At 34.0% G+C, this 20501-nt stretch overlaps 1 protein-coding gene across 4 annotated transcripts; it reads right to left on the bottom strand.

The window, feature by feature from the left end:
• Positions 1 to 604: 604 nt before the first annotated feature.
• Positions 605 to 19629, bottom strand: LOC134248508 (uncharacterized). 4 transcript variants are annotated; one of them, XM_062730900.1, is made up of 13 exons: positions 19515 to 19629; positions 18210 to 18267; positions 17899 to 17960; positions 16221 to 16289; positions 15764 to 15832; positions 14591 to 15504; positions 12987 to 13160; positions 11934 to 12386; positions 11089 to 11340; positions 7897 to 8427; positions 6660 to 6757; positions 4480 to 5655; positions 605 to 3967 (listed from the first exon to the last, which is right to left on the bottom strand). In XM_062730900.1, exons 6-13 carry the CDS (start codon positions 15420 to 15422, stop codon positions 3314 to 3316), a joined length of 4170 nt encoding a protein of 1389 aa, XP_062586884.1. In that variant the 5' UTR covers positions 15423 to 15504; positions 15764 to 15832; positions 16221 to 16289; positions 17899 to 17960; positions 18210 to 18267; positions 19515 to 19629; the 3' UTR covers positions 605 to 3313. The 4 variants fall into 4 exon arrangements, with proteins under 4 accessions (XP_062586884.1, XP_062586885.1, XP_062586886.1 ...); XM_062730901.1 differs by having other exon boundaries at positions 19506 to 19620; XM_062730902.1 differs by lacking the exon at positions 19515 to 19629 and adding an exon at positions 19226 to 19248.
• Positions 19630 to 20501: the final 872 nt, after the last annotated feature.

Raw genomic sequence — 20501 nt, 5'->3', positions numbered from 1 at the left:
TTCTCCCTTTATGCATTTTTGGCAACTGTTTATGGTGATAGTCCGCACAAAATTTTAATCGCTAAAATAATCAGTATTCATTTTAGTGTCCATTTGCAAAGAGCTGAAACCCTGCATCCGCTAAAATAAATTACGCCAAAATTATTGGTATACCTTTGAGCAGTCAAAACACCAAATTTTACACCCGCCAAGAAAACCCGCTATACAGTATATAGTCTCATCTAGTACTAAATTCCTTGACCCTGGGGTCATGAAATTCCCAATTTTGGAGGAGACAGTAATTCTCAACTCAACTATGCACTTGGTTAGTTTCTTCAATATCCAGGAGAAGAAAAAATAATTTCAAAGAAATAATGCATTTTCACTATATAACCTATTTAGCCCGTAAATAGGACTAGAACCCCTGACCCATGTGCCATGAATTTCACAATTTTGGTAAAGGAATCAATGCTGATTACAATGATACGAACAGTTTTTGACTGTCTGATGTCCAGGATTAAAAAAGAAAATTTTTAAAGATTGCATTTATCTTCGTAGTTTTGGCCTCACCCCCAGGCCACAGGGGGGCAATGTTCATGAAATTTTCATTTTTTCCCCCTTCCCCCTTAGATAATATATTCCAAAACTGGTTGAAATTGAATCAGTGGTTTCAGAGAAGAAGTGAAAATGTTCAAATATTAACACACGACGCGTGACGACGGACGAAAACGGATAGCAATAGTCAGGTGACCTAACAAGATGGAATGATATTTTTAATTTAGGGGAATTTTGAATGGAAGATGAAATTCAAACTCCCATTAAAATTACAAAAAATAGTAAACCTTAATGGTTTTCTATACAGAATCTTAAAAAAATATTAGGTACAAACTCATATCTTAGTCTATATAGAATTAGGAAAAGAGATGATAGTTATCTTTCTGCATTATGGAAGAAGAAACAATAACACATGTTTTATAGCAGTGACAATGTACAGACCCTACTCAACAGTTTTGAAATATATTGTGAGCAAAGTATAGGGATTCAACATTTATCTACAAAACTGAAAGTTTCTTTTGAGATTTCTAGTAAAAAAAAACAAAGAAGTTCATAACTTACTGGCCTTATGGATAAAAAAAATTATATATATACAATGAGATGTTAAGAAAAGAAAAATAGATGTCAGACTTTGAATTTCACATATTACTTCTTCATGAAACACAAAGATACTTAGCATAATAGAAATTTTGACAGAGAGTTTTTTTTACACAATCTGGAATCAGTGGAATAAATTGTTTTTATATATAAAATGTTATAAAATGAAACAGTCTTATTTATTATTCAAAGGATTTAACATGCCAACTCTAGATCTCTGACTCTCTCACCTTCTCTCTTACGCGCTCTCTCACACTCTCTCCCTATAAAAAGCAATCTGTAAAAAATCCTAAAAATATTATATTTTGTATGATGAACAATGAAACAGACTATGTAAAATAAAGAAAGAATTAAATTTAAAAAAATTCTGATACACAGTTATTTTTTTCATGTTAATTAAACAAGAGTCCGATTGGCTTTATAGGTCACCAGAGAATCATGTAACAACTTTCCAGCAATTGAATTTGGTTCGCACTTTAAACCAAAAGCAATGAAATTCATAAATTTGAAAGAGGTATAATTCTCATAATTATACACTTAGCATGCTTACTTTAGTTACTTAATGCTCAGAGATAGATCAGAATAACAAAGAGAAAATATATATTTCCACATTATAACCACCAGTTGTGCACTCAAACCCACCCCATACTAACCACCGACAATGGGGCCAACATATTTCAAAATTTTACAAATTTTATTTCATCATACCAAAGAGCAGATCTCCAGGCATTAATTCATTATCAGACAAATGATCCTAACCCCCTCTACCCCTGTCAGGGGACCTAAATTTAACCGTTTTGAAAGAGGGAACTTTTGTCATCATAAATAAGTAATTGGATCATTGTCATATTTACCAGGAGCTAAGAAAAATATTTTCAAATACCCCGGTACTTTATGTATCTTAATTATATAGTCATAAGATCCCCAACTTAACATCAGAACCCCTGACCCAGTGGCACTGTAATTCATAAATTGGGAAGAACCACCCTTCCTCGTCAAAGTTATGTAGTTCATTAATTTAATGCCCCGGAACAAAGGAAAAGAGTTTTAAAGGATTAATGTATTTTCACTATAGAACCAATACAGCTCCACATTAAAATCAGAAATCCTGACCCTGGGGCCATGAAAATTAAGATTGTAAAAGAGACATTCTTGCTTGCTGATCATAACAAATACTAAAAGTACATGTTTAGTTCATTTAATACCCAGGTCTAGAAAAGAAGATTTTCAAAGAATTTATGCAATTTCACTACATAATCAATAGCGCCCGCCCTAACACCAAACTCCCTGACCCTGGGGCCATAAAATTCATAATTTTGGATGAGGCATTTTTGCTAAATATAACTATGAAATGTCATAATTAAAATTATGCATTTTCACTATATAATCTATTTAGCCTCGTCCAAGTACTAGGACCCCTGATCATGAGGCCATGAATTCCACAATTTTGGTAGAGGATTCCATGCTGATTACAATCATGCCAACAGTTTTACTGCTTCATGTTTAGGACTAAAGAAGAAGATTTTTAAGGATTACATTAATTTTTGTGGTTTTGGCACCTCCCCTAAGGCCCCAGGGGGACAGGGACAATAAAATTCACATTTATTATTTCCCCTGTACCCATAGATGTGTTGTGACAAATTTGGTTTAAATTGGTTGTGCTGTTGCAGAGAAGAAGCTGAAAATGTTCAAATGTTAACACACAACGGACGAAAACAGACAGCAATAGGTCACCTGAGTCTAGGTGACCTAAAAGGTTATTCTGAAGTACATGTATGAGACAGTAGCAGATTCATAACATCCACTATAACTTAATCTGATACACAGATAAATTTTGATTCATACATATAATAAAGTTTCAATATATTCACTGAGTGTGTCTTTAAACAATTGACGTTCCAAATATTTTCTTTGTCATACATGTAATATAATCACTCAGTGTAACATATTAAGTTCTCTTTCTAAAGTCACAGAAAAAACATTTACAAATTCATAATCAGTGGGTTTTTTTAAATTTGAAACCAATCAAGTCTATCAAAAATCAGATCTATTATTAGAAAAAAACCAATAATTTTGAACTAGAATATCACTACTTAGTTAATATAAAACAATACACATTTTACTTTTCTTGTTTCAAAGAAAAAGTTCAGATTTACACTCTTAATTCGACTCATGCTTTATTTCAAGGCTTTTCTACTGCTGCTTTCATATCTTCTATTTCTAAACACAATTTTTTCACCATTTTATGCAGACTTTCCATTTTGATCTTTTCTATAATGGCATTTTCATCTTCCATTCTCAAGGTCATTTTTTGGATTTTATTGAGGTCATCCAAATACTTCTTTCCCGTATAAGTTTCCAATCTTTGGCAGATATCTGAGATAATGGACCAGGTTTTCTGGAATTCTGACTTTGATGTGGAGGCTGAGCTAACATGTGCAGTCAAACCGTTCCGGATTGACCTAATTCTCTCGACATCATCACCCACGGTCACTTCTCCTGCTGCAGGCTCGTCTCCCCATTTTCCTTTTGTTGGTTTAGGAACCTTTTTACAAATGTTTCTGATCAATGTGTATGTTAACGAGATATCAAAATTCTTATATCCCGAATGTTTAGCATCCTGCAAGGTATGCTCTTGTTCTGGGCGCAATCTTTTATAAACAGATGATGCTTTGACTTTGTTCTCAATGTCGGAAGGTGGCACCTCCATCTCCAGTATATCTCTGTATGCCTGATTTAACACATCGTTTGTTGCCATTCCGAGTTTTGCAAATCTAGATTGGTCCCCCAGGTCTTGTCCTGAGGCGATTGGAGTTGTGGAAGCGCTTGTCTTCATCTGAAAAAAAGTTTTTTTTTTTCATTTTAATTTGAACTCATTAGCAAAAAATAAAATTAGAAGAAGAAAATATCATGAAGAAATTAGTCAAAATCTACAAAGAGTATTGACCTGGAAAATCATATGATAATGGACAGCATGCATTATAGTTTGTTGACAATTAATTAGGTTATTATAAATTCCGTTTACATTACACTTGAAATTTTGTGTTTTCTTCTCCATAATACATTTAACTATATTATAGAATTTTGGAATCAATAGTATTTTTATATTTTGTTTACCTTGTTAACTCAATAAGATTTTAATCTTTTCAATTACTTAATTGACTACTTGTTTTTTGTCTTGACCAAATTTTAACCAAATAAAGGAATAGCATCAAGGTATATATACATCAAAATCGAAAATAATTTATTTGATACACATTTCAAACCTATTATTTCAAACTTAATTTATTCTATCTCGCAGATCATATATGTTTCATTTCAGTATCTGAAGACAACAATTCACACTACCTGTTTCCAGTATTTGAGGATTTCTGTAGTGTCAATATTGTGCTTTTTCTCCACAGGACAGGAAGGGCACAGAAGAGTCGGCTCTGTTAACTCAGATTCCTTGATCACGTGACTTTTTTTACTGTCACAAAAGCCGATGGGTTTGCATTTAAAGCCAATTTGGAATTTCAAGTTTCTTTGAAATGTAGAGGACAGAGTGTGCAATTCATCTTCAATTTTCTCTCTTATCTTGATACATGTGGGTATATCAACTTCTCCCTCAATTACGTACACCTGCAACTGAATTTCTGATTGGGTCATTCCAAGCAGAACACAGTGTTTCTCGAACAGAAACACAGCCGCTGTCTGGTAAATGCATGGTTGTTCTTTTCCTGCTTTATTTACTTTGACAATTTTCCATCGAAATTGCACGCAACTTGCAACAAGACGCTGAAAAATTCCAGCAGGAAGAACATCAAACATGTAGCAGAGGATGGATGAGGCAGGGTAGGATGAAAAACTGCGTACAGGAAACGTTCTTTTGTTCATACAGGGAACATACCAATTGTTATCTTCCATTTTAGCCAGGAGACCAAGCTTCTCCATGTAGCGCATGATATCATCTTTGTGTTCAAGGTACCCATTGTTGTTCATTTCCCATATCGCAGACAGCAGTGTGTCACTGAGTTCTCCTGTTTCATTAAATTTGTCCCATTGTGAGGCAAGCTTAAATAGATCCTCTGCTGCATGGTTTTTATCGGTAATGACATTTTTGAATGCATCTGCAAACCATTGAACATCAAGAATTATTATTCCTCTCAGAGATTCTTGGTCAAAGTGTAAAATTTCTCTGATGTCATGGAAAAACTGCAGCATGGTGTTAATATCTTCTTGTGTTCCCAACTTCAATTCTTGTGGCAATGCTTCATTGAAAGCCAAAAGTGTCTCTTTGCTGATGATTTTAGGGTTTTTCTTTTCCTGGAAGAATTTTTCAAACAATGCCCAGGAGTGCGGAAGTTTTTCACCCCAGTGATCAAGATTTCGGACAACATCAACAACTGACAGCTTGATTTTTTCAATGCATTCATTTTCATGGAATCCAATAGCAAACATCCTTTTCCTGTCAATATGCCTTTGCAGAGACGCATCCTTTGTTTCCAAGATCGTCCATATATCACGAAAAAACTTTTCTTTTTCCTGGGAAAAAAGTTATTCAGTTAAAAAGTATAAAGCTAGCATACAATGGACTTAGCTGTTCTTGAAAAGCTGTTTTTTTATTTTACATTGTAAAAATTTGATCCTCATTTTCTTCCTACCTTAGGGGTTATTTGAAAGATTGAAATTTGAATCTTCATTACCTTACATTAGGATACCTTTCATGTCAGCATAATTAAACATAGCCTTTATGTTATTGCTTTTTGTTCCAACTTGGAAGAACATTTTTCCTTAATGTATTGATAATTAAAATTTTGATCACAAACTGTGGCCCCACAATATCCCGGCGAACATGATTTGATTGAAAATAAATTTTAAGAAGAATGTTCAAATACGGCAATTTTTGACTCTGTAAATTTCTGTAAAAGTGAAAAAGCTTTGCTTCACTTGAGAATGCATAAAATATCATTTAGACTCTTGGCAATTGAGAATCCATAAAAAATTACGAAATATTTTTGTCATGCATTATGACATCATGAATTGCGTCTTTCTCCTCATATTCTAAAGCAAGCAACAAAACGACCAAATTTTAAAGTTCTCTCCGATATTTTCTATAGGGCGCAATATCAAATCTAAAATATGTCATAATGATAATGATAAAAGGATGGAAATTTTTTTTAGGATTATAACACAAGTTTTACAATTTTGGATTAAAGATTCTACTCATAATTTTTTCTTCTCTGAAAGTACTCAAATATACCAGTTTTTCTTAAAATTTAAGAACATTGAATTATCATAGAGCAAGTTTTCAGGAAAATATTTGTTTAATAGGCCTTGATTTGGACTAATTTAAATTCCCTTCACCTGTATTATAGTATAACTTTACAATATAGTCTGTGTTAAGTTTGGTTGAAATTAGCCCAGCGATAATTGAAAAGAGTTTTAAAATATTAAAAGACGACAGACAGCGGGCAAATTTGATCAAAAAGTTCCTTCGCTTCTGCAGTTTCAAAGAACTAAAAAGCTTTTGCAGTGCTATCAAATACCTCCTTTGTCTTTTGTTCAGCATGAGTGCCCACCAGTAACACGGGAGCCTTTTCACTGCTGTATTGATGAATGGACTTGGTCCAGAATGTTAGATAGTCTGAATAAAATAAAAATCATTATTTACTCAGTAACTTTATTAATAAGTCTACATGATACATCACCCTGTAAGCCTACATTAAACTTCATGTAAAAATCTATAGCATGTTTATGGGTGTATTCATCTTCAAAAGAAACCAAGATGTGTTTGTGAAACACTATGCGCCCGGAGGCAACAAAGTTCGGAAAAAGCCAATTTTAGCATTAAGGTCACAGTTAAGGTCACAAGGTCATTGACCTTTGCTTCATTTGAAAGAGCTTGATTTGTGGAGTATGCATAAAAAATATGAAATCTCAATCTATCCTAGTTCAAAATTTATAGTGAGGGTTCAAAAAAGCTACTTTTTAGCATATATATCACAGTCAAGGTCACAGGGTCATTGACCTTGGTATCAATTGAAAGAACCTGAATATTGGAGTATGCATGCTTAATATGAGTCTCTATCTTTCATGGTTCAAAAGTTATGACGAAGGTTCAAGTTTGCAGAAAAAAAACTATTTTTAGCATATACTTGTAGGCCACAGTTAACGTCACAAGGTCATCCATCCTGGTGTCATTTGAAAGAGCTTGATAAGTAGAGTATGCATATCAAATATGAAGTCTGTATCTTTCATGGTTCAAAAGTTATAGTGAAGGTTAAAGTTCGAGACAAACAAACAAACAAACAGAGAGACAGCCATACAGACAGGACAAAAACAATATACGCCCTGGATCTATCGATCCGGGCGCATAAAAAAATTATCTTTAACAAGAACTCAATCATACATGTAATACAATCAATAAATTTGCAAATTCCTGAGGCCTAAATCCTGTTAAGTTGAGATTAATAAAACATTATGAAACCTCTGTAATGAGAAACGAGCATCAGCCTAATTTTGAATGTATGACCTTTGTATAGACTTGACTAAATCCATAGACCATAACAATCATCTTAATCATTTTGAACTGTTGTTATTCTTCATAGCAGTTTTCAAGGTCATTGTATCGACCATAGAACTTTCGAATATATGACTTTAAAAGAGACTGCTTGTCAATAATAAAAGTTAAGCAGAAAGATGTTCCATACTTATAATGCATCTGCTTTGACAGAAACTATACAACTACACGTAATAAACACTAATTATGTAATAAAAACATACCTTTGTGTGTCCACCCTTCGTAAATTGAACCTTCTTGGCTACAGACTTCTTTTCCAACCTTTTCAAGTAATTTCTTTTCCATATTAAGCACTAGGATGAAGAATGCCCTTGGACTCAGAAAAATCTGGTGTGAGGCATAATATGAACACTGTCCTGCAAAGTCTACCATAGTAATTTTTTTCTCTGGATCATCCGATGCATCTTTGGAAACTCGTAAAATTCCCGATATTTCTGATTCTTTAGGAATATTTTGTTTGTCTTCAATCATTTCCTCTTTTTCCAGAAAGGCAGCAGCTTCATTCCCTTTACGTGATTCAGATTCTGTATTCAAGCTCTCATGTGTAATTTCATCATCACTTGACAATTCTTCATCGCTTGTTCTACTGTCTGTGTCCTTCTGATATCCTTTCTCTTCAATGTCCAATTTTTTCATGTCACCAGATAATTCTGCAGGTTTGTCCTGAATACTCTTTTGTTGCCTTGATTCATCAAGTTTAACTTTAAAGCGTTGCTTTTGGCTTGATGAATTTACTGCAAAACGAAAATAAATATTTGATTTTTCTTTTTAAATATTCTATTAATTTCTTCAAATTACAAACATATGTTTGAACATCATTAGCTTAGCTGATCCAAATTATTTCATGAAAAATAGAACAAGTCAGGCATGAAGGTCTCTCTCTCTCTCTCTCTCTGTACATGAATTAAATAAATGTTCAAGTTTATAATGGAATTATAATAAGTTAATTTCAGTTATCCTGGTTTAATTTTCAAGGTCATGATTCAGCTAAATTTGAATCTTTGCTAATATTGGACATTCACAGTTTTTACATGTAGGTCACGAAATGAAATAAAAATTTGGAAAAATAATTTATCTTTCTTTCATCTTTTCATCTGTTTCTTACATTTGACCTTCTGGTCTTTCATCAGGATCAGATATACATCATAAGCAATCTTTACGCCAATTCTTAGCTAAGTCCTGAAATCTTCTACTGTGTTTTTTTATGCGACCGCATTGATACATTTGGGGCATATATATTGTTTTGTCCTGTGTGCCTGTCTGTCTGTCTGTATGTTTGTCTGCTTGTCTGCAAACTTCAACCTTAACTTTTGAATCATGAAAGACAGAGACTTCATACATGTAGTATTTGGAATGTATCCTTCATTTATAGAGTTCTTTCAGATGACACCAAGGTCAATGACCTTGTAACCTTCACTGAGACCTATATGGTAGAATTAGATTTTTGTCTGCAAACTTTAACATGTGCCATATCTTTTGAACCATGAAAGAATTTGGCATACATATTCCACTAATAAGCTCTTTCAAATGACATTAAGGTCAATGACATTGTGACATTGACTGTAACCTTTACGCTCAAATAGCTTCTTAGAACATTTACCATAACTTTTGAATCCATGAAAGATAGAGAAATCATATTTTATATGCACACTCCACTTATTAAATTCCTTCAAAGGACACCAAGGGCAACGACCTTTTGACCTAGACTGTAACCTGTATGTTAAAAATAGCCTTCTTGTATCTTTGCCATAACTTTTGAACCATAGGAGGTAGAGATTGTATATCTGGTATGCAAACTTCACTAATTTTGATCTTTGAAATGGCACCGAGGGCAATGACTGTGACCTTGACTGTGACCAATGTGCTAAAAATAGCTTTCTTGAGCTTTGTTGTCCCTGGGCGCATAGTGTTTCACAAACATATTTTGTTCAATATAATCCAGACATGGTTCCTACAGTATTCTTTTTCTGCAGAGTAACTATAAACTTTTCCAAACAATTTTATGTGTAACAATCATGGCATACTATTCTCAGTCAGAGTGCTTGTAACACATGTCTTATACCATGTCTTGATTGTAACAGGTTATTTGGAACACTTCATCTGATGCGATAAACAAGAGGCCCATGGGCCACATCGCTCACCTGAGAAGCTTTGACCATTTTGTTTCTTTACCAATTTTCCCCTTTTAATACATATTACGACCTCACCCTACCCCACTGATCATAATTTAAACATATTGAAATCTACACTACCCCAAGATGCTTTCATGTGCACATAAGTTTCAGCTTTTCCGGCCCAGTGGTTATTGAGAAGAAGATTTTCAAAGATTTTCCTATATATTTCTATGTAAAACTTCCGCATTGTGGCCCTGCCCTACCCCCAGGGGTCATGATTTGATCATTGTAGAATCTACGCTACCCCAGGATGCTCCACATAAGTTTCAGGTTTTTTGGCCAAGGGGTTCTTGAGAAGATTTTCAAAGATTTTCCTATATATTTCTATGTAAAAGTTTGATTACCCATTGTGGCCCCGCCCTACCCCAGGGGGTCATGATTTAAACAATTTAGGATCTACACTACCCCTGGATGCTTCCACATAAGTTTTAGCTTTTCTGGCCCAGTGGTTCTTGAGAAGAAGATTTTTAAAAATTTTTCCTATATATTTCTATGTAAAACTTTGATTCCCCATTGTGGCCATGCCCTACCCAAGGGGGTCATGATTTGAACAATTTAGGATCTACACTATCCCAAGATGATCCACATAAGTTTCAGCTTTTCTGGCCCAGTGGTTCTTGAGAAGAAGATTTTCAAAGATTTGAATATATAATTCTATGTAAAACTTTGATTCCCCATTGTGGCCCCACCCTACCCAAGGGGGTCATGATTTGAAAAATTTAATATCTACACTACCCCAGGATGCTTCCACATAAGTCTCAGCTTTTCTAGCCCAGTGGTTCTTGAGAAGAAGATTTTTCCTATATATTTCTATGTAAAACTTTGATTCCCCATTGTGGCCCCGCCCTACCCCAGGGGGTCATGATTTGAACAATTTAGAATTTACACTATCCCAGGAAGCTTCCACATAAGTTTCAACTTTTGTGGCCCAGTGGTTCTTGAGAAGATTTTTTTAATGACCCACCCTATTTTTGTCTTTCCTTAATTATCTCCCCTTGTGATGGGACTTGGCCCTTCATTTAATCAATTTAAATTTCCCGTCAGCTCAGGATCCTTTGTACCACGTTTGGTCAAAATTGGCCCAGTGGTTCTTGAGAAGAAGTCGAAAATGTGAAAAGTTTACAGACAGACAGACGGAAAGACAGTCGGACGGACAATGGACAAAATGTGATCAGAAAAGCTCACTTGAGCCTTCGTCCCAGGTGAGCTAAAAAATCATACCCTTGATTGTTTTTCCAGTTACATCAAATATGTCAGCCTGGACATCAATTCCTCTGGTTGACTTTGAACTTTCCAGAATTTCTTTCAGGTCGGTGCCCTTCAGTCTTTCTAGTAGAGTTGACTTCCCACTACCTGCACACCCAATGATCATCCCAGAGGCGTGGTACATGGTTGTCTCCCCCTTCTTCAGATTTTCAATGAAATTCTTCACTGACTCTTCTCCTCTCATCAAAATCTGCATTGGCACACCAACTATGACAAAATAAATCATCTGTCATTGTATTGCTGTTTTACTACATTGTAGTTAATACTAAAATTTTCAAGGTAAACAAGTGCAGTTTATGCACACTTTCTTTTTCTTAAGTATTCTTTTTATAAACAAAGTTAATAATTTAGATATATAGGTTAAACATGAAGGTCAGGGTCACAAGTTAAAAATAGTAACAAGCTCAGAAATATCTTGTTGTTGGCAATACACAAAATTAAATATGAAAGAACTTTTTCTTCATTAACAAAAGTTATTTGGAAAAATTGATAGTATTTGTTTATCAATTAGCCTGAAATATGCATTTATATTTTATAGTCTATGAAATTTATACACCAATGACTAAAGTTTAACACATTCTTTAAATAGAATCTTGGATCCAGATATCTAAATACAGGTCAAATTATGCCATTTAATTATTATACTGATTAGTTGATGAGTATCATGATGGTTCCAAATTTTGAGTGAGCTGAGTTACACAATGTTTTCATGGTCTTCGATATTGAATATTGTTTAATATCTACATATCCTTCATTTTACACGGTATATACTTAGGGGAAGTTATAAAAGAAAGACTCACAATTTTTAAATACATCCTCATGTATTGTTGTATCCTGCCATGTTGGATGGATGAAAATATCCTCTCCAAGTCTTTCTATCAATTGTTCTGTTTGTTGTGGTGATAACCAGCAAAAGACTTCCCCCTCTTTCTTTGGATAGGCCCATGACCTGCAGTACTCAGCGATGTTGTCTTTTTCTGCCGAAGTCAGAAAAATATCCACAAAATCTGGATTTTTAGCGAATCTAAAAAAACTGGTGTGTTTAAAGAAATCACAAGAAAACTCAACATTCACACTATCCTGTCTGAGTATTGGTTTGTACTTCTTTAAGTTGCTAAGATTGGACGGCTTCTTAATCTTCTTGAATTTGAAAACTTCAGCAACATCATTATACTTCTCTATCCAGAGTTGTTCTTCCAGATTTAATTTGTATGAAGGGCAAAGCAAAAGGCACATCAAAACTGCGTCTCCATCTACAAATAAACAGAAAGTCCATGTACCACAACACTCACTGTAGTTTTGGCTAGAGAAAAAGCAGAAGAATTTAATTAAGTATTTAAAGTTAAAAGATACAAGTGATCCATATCTATCCCCTGAAGTGGGAGGGGTTGAATAAACTTGCATTGACACTTCTTTAGAATGTTTTCATATTTTTTACTATCAGGAATCAACTCTACAGCAGATGCTCTACTATTTTCCAGCAAGGGTGCCCCATAATTGGTTAAAATTTCAGAGAAGGAAAGAATTTTCAAATGCTAGCACAAGAGGCACGCTGGACATACACAAAAAAAGAAATATATTAAGTTCACCTGACTCAAGTGATCTAATGGAAAGGTAAACTCTTATGACAGATTAGCTAAGGGGTGTCCACACTGTAGCTTGAACCTACAACCCTAAGATTTAAAATCCAACGCTCTACTGACTGAGTTAAAAGTTTAACCCACTAGCTGGTGTTAGTAGGAGCATGGCCTCACTAATTACATATACAACACCTGGCAACTTTAAACTTGTACATTCTCAAAAATAAATGTCTAGATGTTTTAAAAACATATTCTGCATGCATCATTACAAACCTTTTCTCTTGTGAATTTCTCTGAATAATTTCTCAACATCTCTAACATCATGTTTTTTATGATCACTGGAGGTTTTGATGCACTCCTGACACAAGGTGACGTCACACGGGATACAGAACTGGGATAATGGACGGCTTGGATGTTTCCTGCATTTGAAATCCTCCACAGGGAGACCTTTTAAGAAGAAAATAGGAATATGCATAAGATATTGACATAATTTTTAGCATTTCAACATTATCATATAATTTCTATTTTCTTTGTATTCCCCCATATCAAGTGTAAGGCTGACATTATATTCAGATTTGAATACAATACACTTGTCAGGAACATTTCACTTTTTTATTTTTTTTTTACAATTCCATGTAGTGAAGTATGAAGTGTCCACTGCAATAAAATGATTACCTATTTGATTCATACACAAAAAGTTCTGAAAAGATTACACAACTTAGTTATAACCGCTATCAGTGAACACTTTATGTAATATACATGACGATGTCAACCCAGTACACTGTGTAGATTTACTGAACACCTGCTACAGAAATACACAACATTCCTAAACAGAGCTGGTGTTGATATATATGGTGTTGATATCAAAATCATGTCTTCTGTTTATAAAACTATGTAAAAATACTGTAGAGACTGAATTATTTTTTTCAAGAATGAAGTACAAAGTACTGAAAGAACTTGAAGAATGCCAATATATCAATCCCTTTTAAGAATTAGAATACCCCCTCCCTTTCATAGTCATACCCCTGATCTCTAAATCCCCCAACCCTCCCCCACCATACCCATTTAACAGTTGACTATTCCCTAGATTCCATTTCCTTACAATTTTAGTGACATATAAACAGTTAAACAAACATTAAACCACATCATTAAATTCCCTTCCATTCCTCGTATTAGCAGCCTACTACATATATACTTTAAAGTTTAGTCCACAATTATAATGTCAGCCAAAACAAAAGTTAGAATCAAAGAGAGATGTGTTCAAATAAATCAAAGTCAACAAAGCTTAAAACTTATCTTCTTAAGCCTAGAACACAAAAACTTATTTAAGGAATGAATTCAATAGCAACCCAAGTTATACTGTAAAACCTTGATAGGGACAGTTTACGCTTTTTAGTTCATTCCTTATAAATGATTTCATTTTAAACCTTTAAGAACAATTTCTTCCTTAAAATGCCTTCAGAATTGTTATAGTGATTTAAAAATAGGTCAACCCATTGATTATACAATTAATTATTTTTTTATCCAAACAAATGACTTTTTTTTTTTTACAAAACCAAATTTTATTATTTATAAATAATAAACATATCTTAATATTTTAAATAATGTATCTAGTTATAATTCATACATGTAAAATTATAAAAATACTTTATAATTCATAAATCCCCTTCTTAGAAATATTTTTGTCTATTTGTCATCAAACTAAACTAAACATGTTGTGTTATTAAACTGAAAACAATCCATGAAATGATTCAGTAATGACTTTCCCAATAATTATCAAATTGTCTTTATCATATTGTGTACACACAGTATTGTAAAACAATTGAAATACATGTAATTAAAAGTGCTAAACTATAACTATGTACATTATTACTTACCAGTCAGAGAGTCTGTATCTACCACTCTGTATAGGTTGACTGTGTTGTTGGTGTATGACCCTACCCACAGTAGGTGTGTGTCATCATCATAACTCAGGCCGTATGGTGTGTCTATCCCGTGTTGTGGTGTCAGTATCTCTGTCAGATAGTGACCCTCACTATCTAACATCTGTACTGAGTCGGTCCAATAATCACACACCAGGATGTGTGACAGCGCGTCAGTACAGATTCCATATGGATATAGTTCTGATCCTGATGGAGGACCTGTGTAGGAGAATCGGTAATTACCGTCACGATCTGTCACCACTACAGCACGCCACGAGTCAGACACAATAACATCTCCATTGCGGTTCTCTGTGATGTAGACAGGATATATATACAGTCCCTGACCTGTGATGTTGTTGTGCTGTATGGTCTGGATGTTTTCTCCTGTGGAGTTATACCGCACTACCTTGCCTTGTCTCCCTGTATCACGTCTAAACATCCCGACCAGCAGGTCTCCAGTGGAGGGGGAGCTGTAGACACACTGTGGTTCCCATGGTGATGTGTTGTACTTTATTATCGTAGTCTTTTCTTTGTTCTCTGTAGACAGTTTAATGATGTTATCACTACTGTCTATATAAAATAGATCACCGTTAGAATCCACAGTGTGTCCTCCATAATCACTACCTATATCTGTCACACGATTTAGTTCTTCTCCTTTTGAGTTTGTCAGTATAAGATTGCCTTTATAATCACTGATCCAGACCCGGTCTGATGTAACACGTGAAATGTGACTACACCCACTAACACCAGACACGGTGAGAGATTTCTGTAACACTCCTCTATACATTATTGACAGCAGACATCTATTTCTTTATCCTGATGTTTTATAACAGAATCCCGTGTGGATTTCCTCAGTCAGGGAGATCTCTCTGTAAATTACAACATTGTAACAGAATTATCTACATCAGTTACACGTCTCTATTTATAATTGTAAGCATACTGGTATATCAATGTCTTAGTTTTAATAACATAAAGAATATTATATTGAATTAAGATACAGAAAAACATAAAATACCTTTACACTGAGTATTGAATCCTTTACAAATCTCTCTGTAGGCATATATCATTGTCTTAGTCTTAATAACATGAAGAATAAAATTGAATTAAGAGAAAGATAAATACAAATACCTTTACACTGAGTACTTTTTTTAATCAGGATCTCTCTAGAAGGGTCCAACTGTTCACCATAAGTCTGATCTTAAAAATCAATATTGATAAATAATAACATTGTTGAAACTGAAGATTTAGATTTCTCAAGTTACAAGTATAATAATTTATCAACTGAAGACATTTTCAATGAAAAAAAAAACATTTATATCCATTACAGTTTTTTTTAAATCTCAGGATAATGAATTCATTTGAAATATTAAATGTCAATTATTTCCAGTAGAAGAGAGTAGAACGTTATTATTTACACAGAATGCTAAAACATGATAAACTATGTTTTCTTTATAAATTTACAACATTGTCAATTGATGAGCAGTATTAAATGTAGATTTTCGTGATCGTGACAAAATAGGTACATGTAGGTATGATCTACATTATGTTGTGACATGGTTATAAATAGTAACAGAGAAATGTATACCACGCTGATTTCTTGTATCTGGAAAAAACTGTATAGCCTTCATTCATCTGTTTCTGTTCTGTCTTCTGGCTAAAGAAAATAAGGAATATATTATTATTCACCATTATTACAAAACGTACATCTCTTCAGCTTATATATATTTAAATAAAAAGAAAATTGTCTTCATTATGAAATAAAAAAAATCTAATGATAGCTTTCATCTGACAGGGATTTATGGTTTCAGCAATTTTTAAACAAGAGGCCCATAGGCCACATCACTCACCTGAGTAACTTTGATCTTTAACAGATTTTCCAATATGTAAGACCTATTGAGACCCCGCCCTATCCCCAGAAGTCATGATTTGAACAATTTAGAATCTACACTATCCCAGGATGCTACCACATAGGTTTCAGCTTTCTGGCCCAGTGGTTCTTGTAAAAATCTTTAAAAAGTTGGTTCCCCTATATTTAAATGTTAAAATTGGATTCCCTATTGTGCCCCCGTCCTACCGCTAGGGGTCATTATTTGAACAATTTATAATCTACACTATCCCAGAATGCCCCCATGTAAGTTTATAATTTAGATTCTACACTACACCAGAATATTTCTACAAAAGTTTCAGCTTTTCTGGCTCAGTGGCTCTTGAGAAGTTTTTTTGATGACCCCATTCTATTTTTGTCTTTTCTTAATATCTTTCCTTTGAGGGGGGGGCATGGCCCTTAATTTCAACTTCATTTTAAGATTTTAAAGTTCCCTTTATCAAAGAATGTTTTGTACCAAGTTGGGTTAAAACTGGCCCAGTGGTTGATGAGAAGACGTTGAAAATGTGAATTAAGTTTACAGACAGACAGGAGGAAGGACGGAAGACGGACAAATTTTGAAATCTGTAAACTAATTTTAAACAAATGGCCTAATGTATTTCACTATAAAAATCAGTAGAGCTCCACCTTAACACCAAAATCTTGACCCATGGCCATAAAATTTAAAATTTTGGAAGAGGCAAGTCTGCTTATCATAACTAAATACTTAGTTTGTTTAATACTCAGGGGTAGAGAAAAAGATTTTCAAAGAATTAATGTATTTTTACAATATAATCACTAGAGCCCCACCCTAACACCAGAACTCCTAACCCTTGGGCCATGAAATTAAAAGAGGCATTCTTGCTCATCAGAACTATGTATTTAGGTTTATTTAACACCCATGGACAAAGAAGAAGATTTTCAAAGAAATAATGCATGTTCACCATATCATCTATTTAGCCCCTTCTAGCACTAGAACTCCTGGCCCAGGGGCCATGAGCAATGAATTTCACAATTTTGGCAGAGGACTTAATGCTCATTATAATCATGCCAACTATGTGACTGCTTGATGTCCAAAAGTAAAGAAGAAGATTTTTGCATTAATTTTAGTGGTTTGAGCCTTAATGTCTTGGGGGGGGGGGGGGGGGGGGGGGGGCATAAAATTCACAATTGTTGTTACCCTTCACTCATTGATGCTTAATGCCAAAATTGGTTGAAATTCGTTTGGTTTTTGCTGCTTGCAGAGAAAGAGCTGAAAATGTTTAAAAGTGAACATACGACGACGGAAAAAAACATATAGAAATAGGTTAGGTGACCTACAGAGTTCTGTCCCACATGTGATCTTTAACATTCAACTACAAAACTTTGAATATCCTCTAGGTAAAAGAGATTTAAAAACCTGTAAGGAGATGATGCTTCCCTTTCCCTGACAATGGTTGGATATAGTGCACACTGGGGAATCTGTCAAAATAAATTAAGACTATTACATGTAACCTATGTATATATAAAAATAAAGAGTCCTTGAGCTAGTAATACACCAGAAGTGTTAAAATTCAAATAATATTTGATTTTTTAGGATATGTTCATACATACATGTATACAAGACTTGAAGTATATACCTAACTTAAAAATACAATTACAACGCAAATTAATGCTTACATATGGGTCAATCGATATACATGTACCCTTATGAGAGATTTAAAAAGAAACCTGTAAGGAGATGATTCTTTCCTCTTCTAGACAATTGGATAGTAGGATTCTGGGGAATCTGTCAAAATAAATTGAGACAATTAGCCTATATATAAATAATGAACCATTTAGCTTATGAAACACTATGATAGGTCCAAAAATTCAAACAAAGTTTTCTTGGGGTATGTTTATGGATTTAGATATATATCATGCTAGGGAACTAACTAATCATGGCTTTAATGGATTTTCTCCCTATATATTTATCTACTGTCATCATACCCCCATGGGTCATGACGAACAAATAATGAAATCTACACCACTTGTGGATGCTTCAATATTGATATAAGTAATCATGGCTTTGTTGTTCTTGAGAAAATAAGGCATTTCCTATATTATTACGTGAAACTTAGATCCACCATTGTTGCCTCACCCTACCCCTGGGGCATCATGCTTTTAACAAACTTTCATTTAAACTGCCCAGGGATGTTTGTTTATAATCATTTTTAATAGATTTTTAAAAAGACATTTTTATATGCATTCTCAAACTTGTATAACACTGATGTCTTTATGTGACCCCCCCCTCCCCCAAAGAGTTTACATGCCAACATAATATAAACTTGTTGATTTTTCATGAAAATATCCCATTCATTTAAACCTCTGAGTCCGATGCTGAAGAGTTTTGGAATAGCCTGCTTCGTATACTTCATTCTACTACCTAAGTAAAACTAATTTAATACGAGCTCGGATTTTGCAAATTTCAAAGATATAGCAAAGTCATCTTTGATCTCCATCTATATAAGTTTTACGAATTCCTTACAAGGATATAATGAATTACAGAGACAGCAAAGTAATTTCACAGGTCACAGTGACTTTGTTATAACCGAGTTAAACTTGTATTTCATCATGTTCATAAAGGAATGAACTATAGTACGAAGTATTTGAAGCAGATTATTTCGGAACTTATCAGCAGTGGAGGCTTAAATGAATGGAGTATTTCTGTGAAAAATCAACAACTTTATATTTTGTTGGATTTAAACCTTTTAAAAGTAAGAGAGGAAAGTTGCAAAGAAAAAGTTGAAGTGGGAAGCTAATTCATTTCAGCCCGTATTGATTGAAACAAGCAGTCGAGGTCGGGGCAAAAAAGCCCTAATCCCGATGGCAAGAGCCGTTGGGTATGATCCCTGTTACTTTACATTCAATTATACGGAAGTCAAACCCTTTTCTTATGGATTATTTATACTTCCTTGTTAACAACTTACACACTCTCTATCGTAAACAAACCAAAACTCAGGTTATGTCAAGGAGACATGACATTACTTTGATTACCAATTATTTCACACGTGTTCCTCCCAACAATATTGCTTTCTACAGTGACTTTTTATATATACTCTTTTCGACCTTTTCAACGTCTGCGTTTGGACTGGATCTTTGGATGCCAGTATTTTTTGGTATTTCGATCCCGATATGTATTTACACATCACTGGAAATGTTCGTGTCTATGATATTTAAGGATAAATAACACAAACAAACTTTTTTCAGAAATCAGCATTATTTTTCATGGATTTACATTTAAATTGACATCCTGAATAATGTTTACCAAGTAGAGTTGGAGAATTTTATAAGATTTTGTCGTAAGGTTTAAAAATTGTGCAAAATTTTGTATTGAATTATATAGAAAGCAAAACAAAATCTCATATATAAGCACCAAGGAAAACCTACGATTTCTTAATATTTCAGGGTTTTATTATTTATGTCATATCAAATCAAAATCAGTCAAAAAATATATATCAACCCGCGCATCCATTTTTTGTTTGTGGTAAGTACCCTTAAAAGAGCGGAATAAGAAATAATAATCCCCAAACTTACTTTCATTGCAACATATATCAGCAATATTGTTCTTCAGTAGACATGGTAGATAATTGTAGTCTGAACTTTTTTTTTAGATTGTCATAAATAAATGTTATGGATATTAGATATATATATATATACGTCAGATACTCGAGATTATTTCTTTTTCCGTGAAGTATTATATAAAATATGCACTTGTTAATGATAAATCCAGGAATCTTGAAAAGGGAGTCTAACCAGTTTAAGGTCGGGGTAGAGGCCACACCCAAACACATGATTTATGAAAGCTTGTGTATATTATGGACAGAAAAAGGGGGGCCCTTGGGCCCCTCTAAATCCGCCACTGAAATATTGGTTCTTGGATGGGGTGCCGTGGGGAGTAAAAAATCGCAGGTACTTGGGTCTTGGTTTATAAATATATACATGTATTTTGCTGAGGTGTAAAAATGACTGATTTTTTTTTAC

Source organism: Saccostrea cucullata, unplaced genomic scaffold, assembly GCF_032062105.1.
Source record: "Saccostrea cucullata isolate Sc308-1 unplaced genomic scaffold, CSIRO_AGI_Scuc_v1 ctg2478, whole genome shotgun sequence".
Taxonomy (NCBI): Eukaryota; Metazoa; Mollusca; class Bivalvia; order Ostreida; family Ostreidae; genus Saccostrea; species Saccostrea cuccullata.
Note: the sequence above shows the minus strand (reverse complement) of the source record. Positions and strands in the feature narration are given on the sequence as shown.

Bases quoted from the DNA above. Each gene is read 5' to 3' on its own strand.
- LOC134248508 (XM_062730900.1), bottom strand. From the start codon at position 15,422: ATGTATAGAGGAGTGTTACAGAAATCTCTCACCGTGTCTGGTGTTAGT. The intron at 13,161-14,590 runs GTAAGTAATAAT...TCTTCTTAAAAG, and splicing joins AGATACAGACTCTCTGACTG to GTCTCCCTGTGGAGGATTTC. The intron at 5,656-6,659 runs GTATTTGATAGC...CTTTTTTCCCAG, and splicing joins CTGAACAAAAGACAAAGGAG to GAAAAAGAAAAGTTTTTTCG.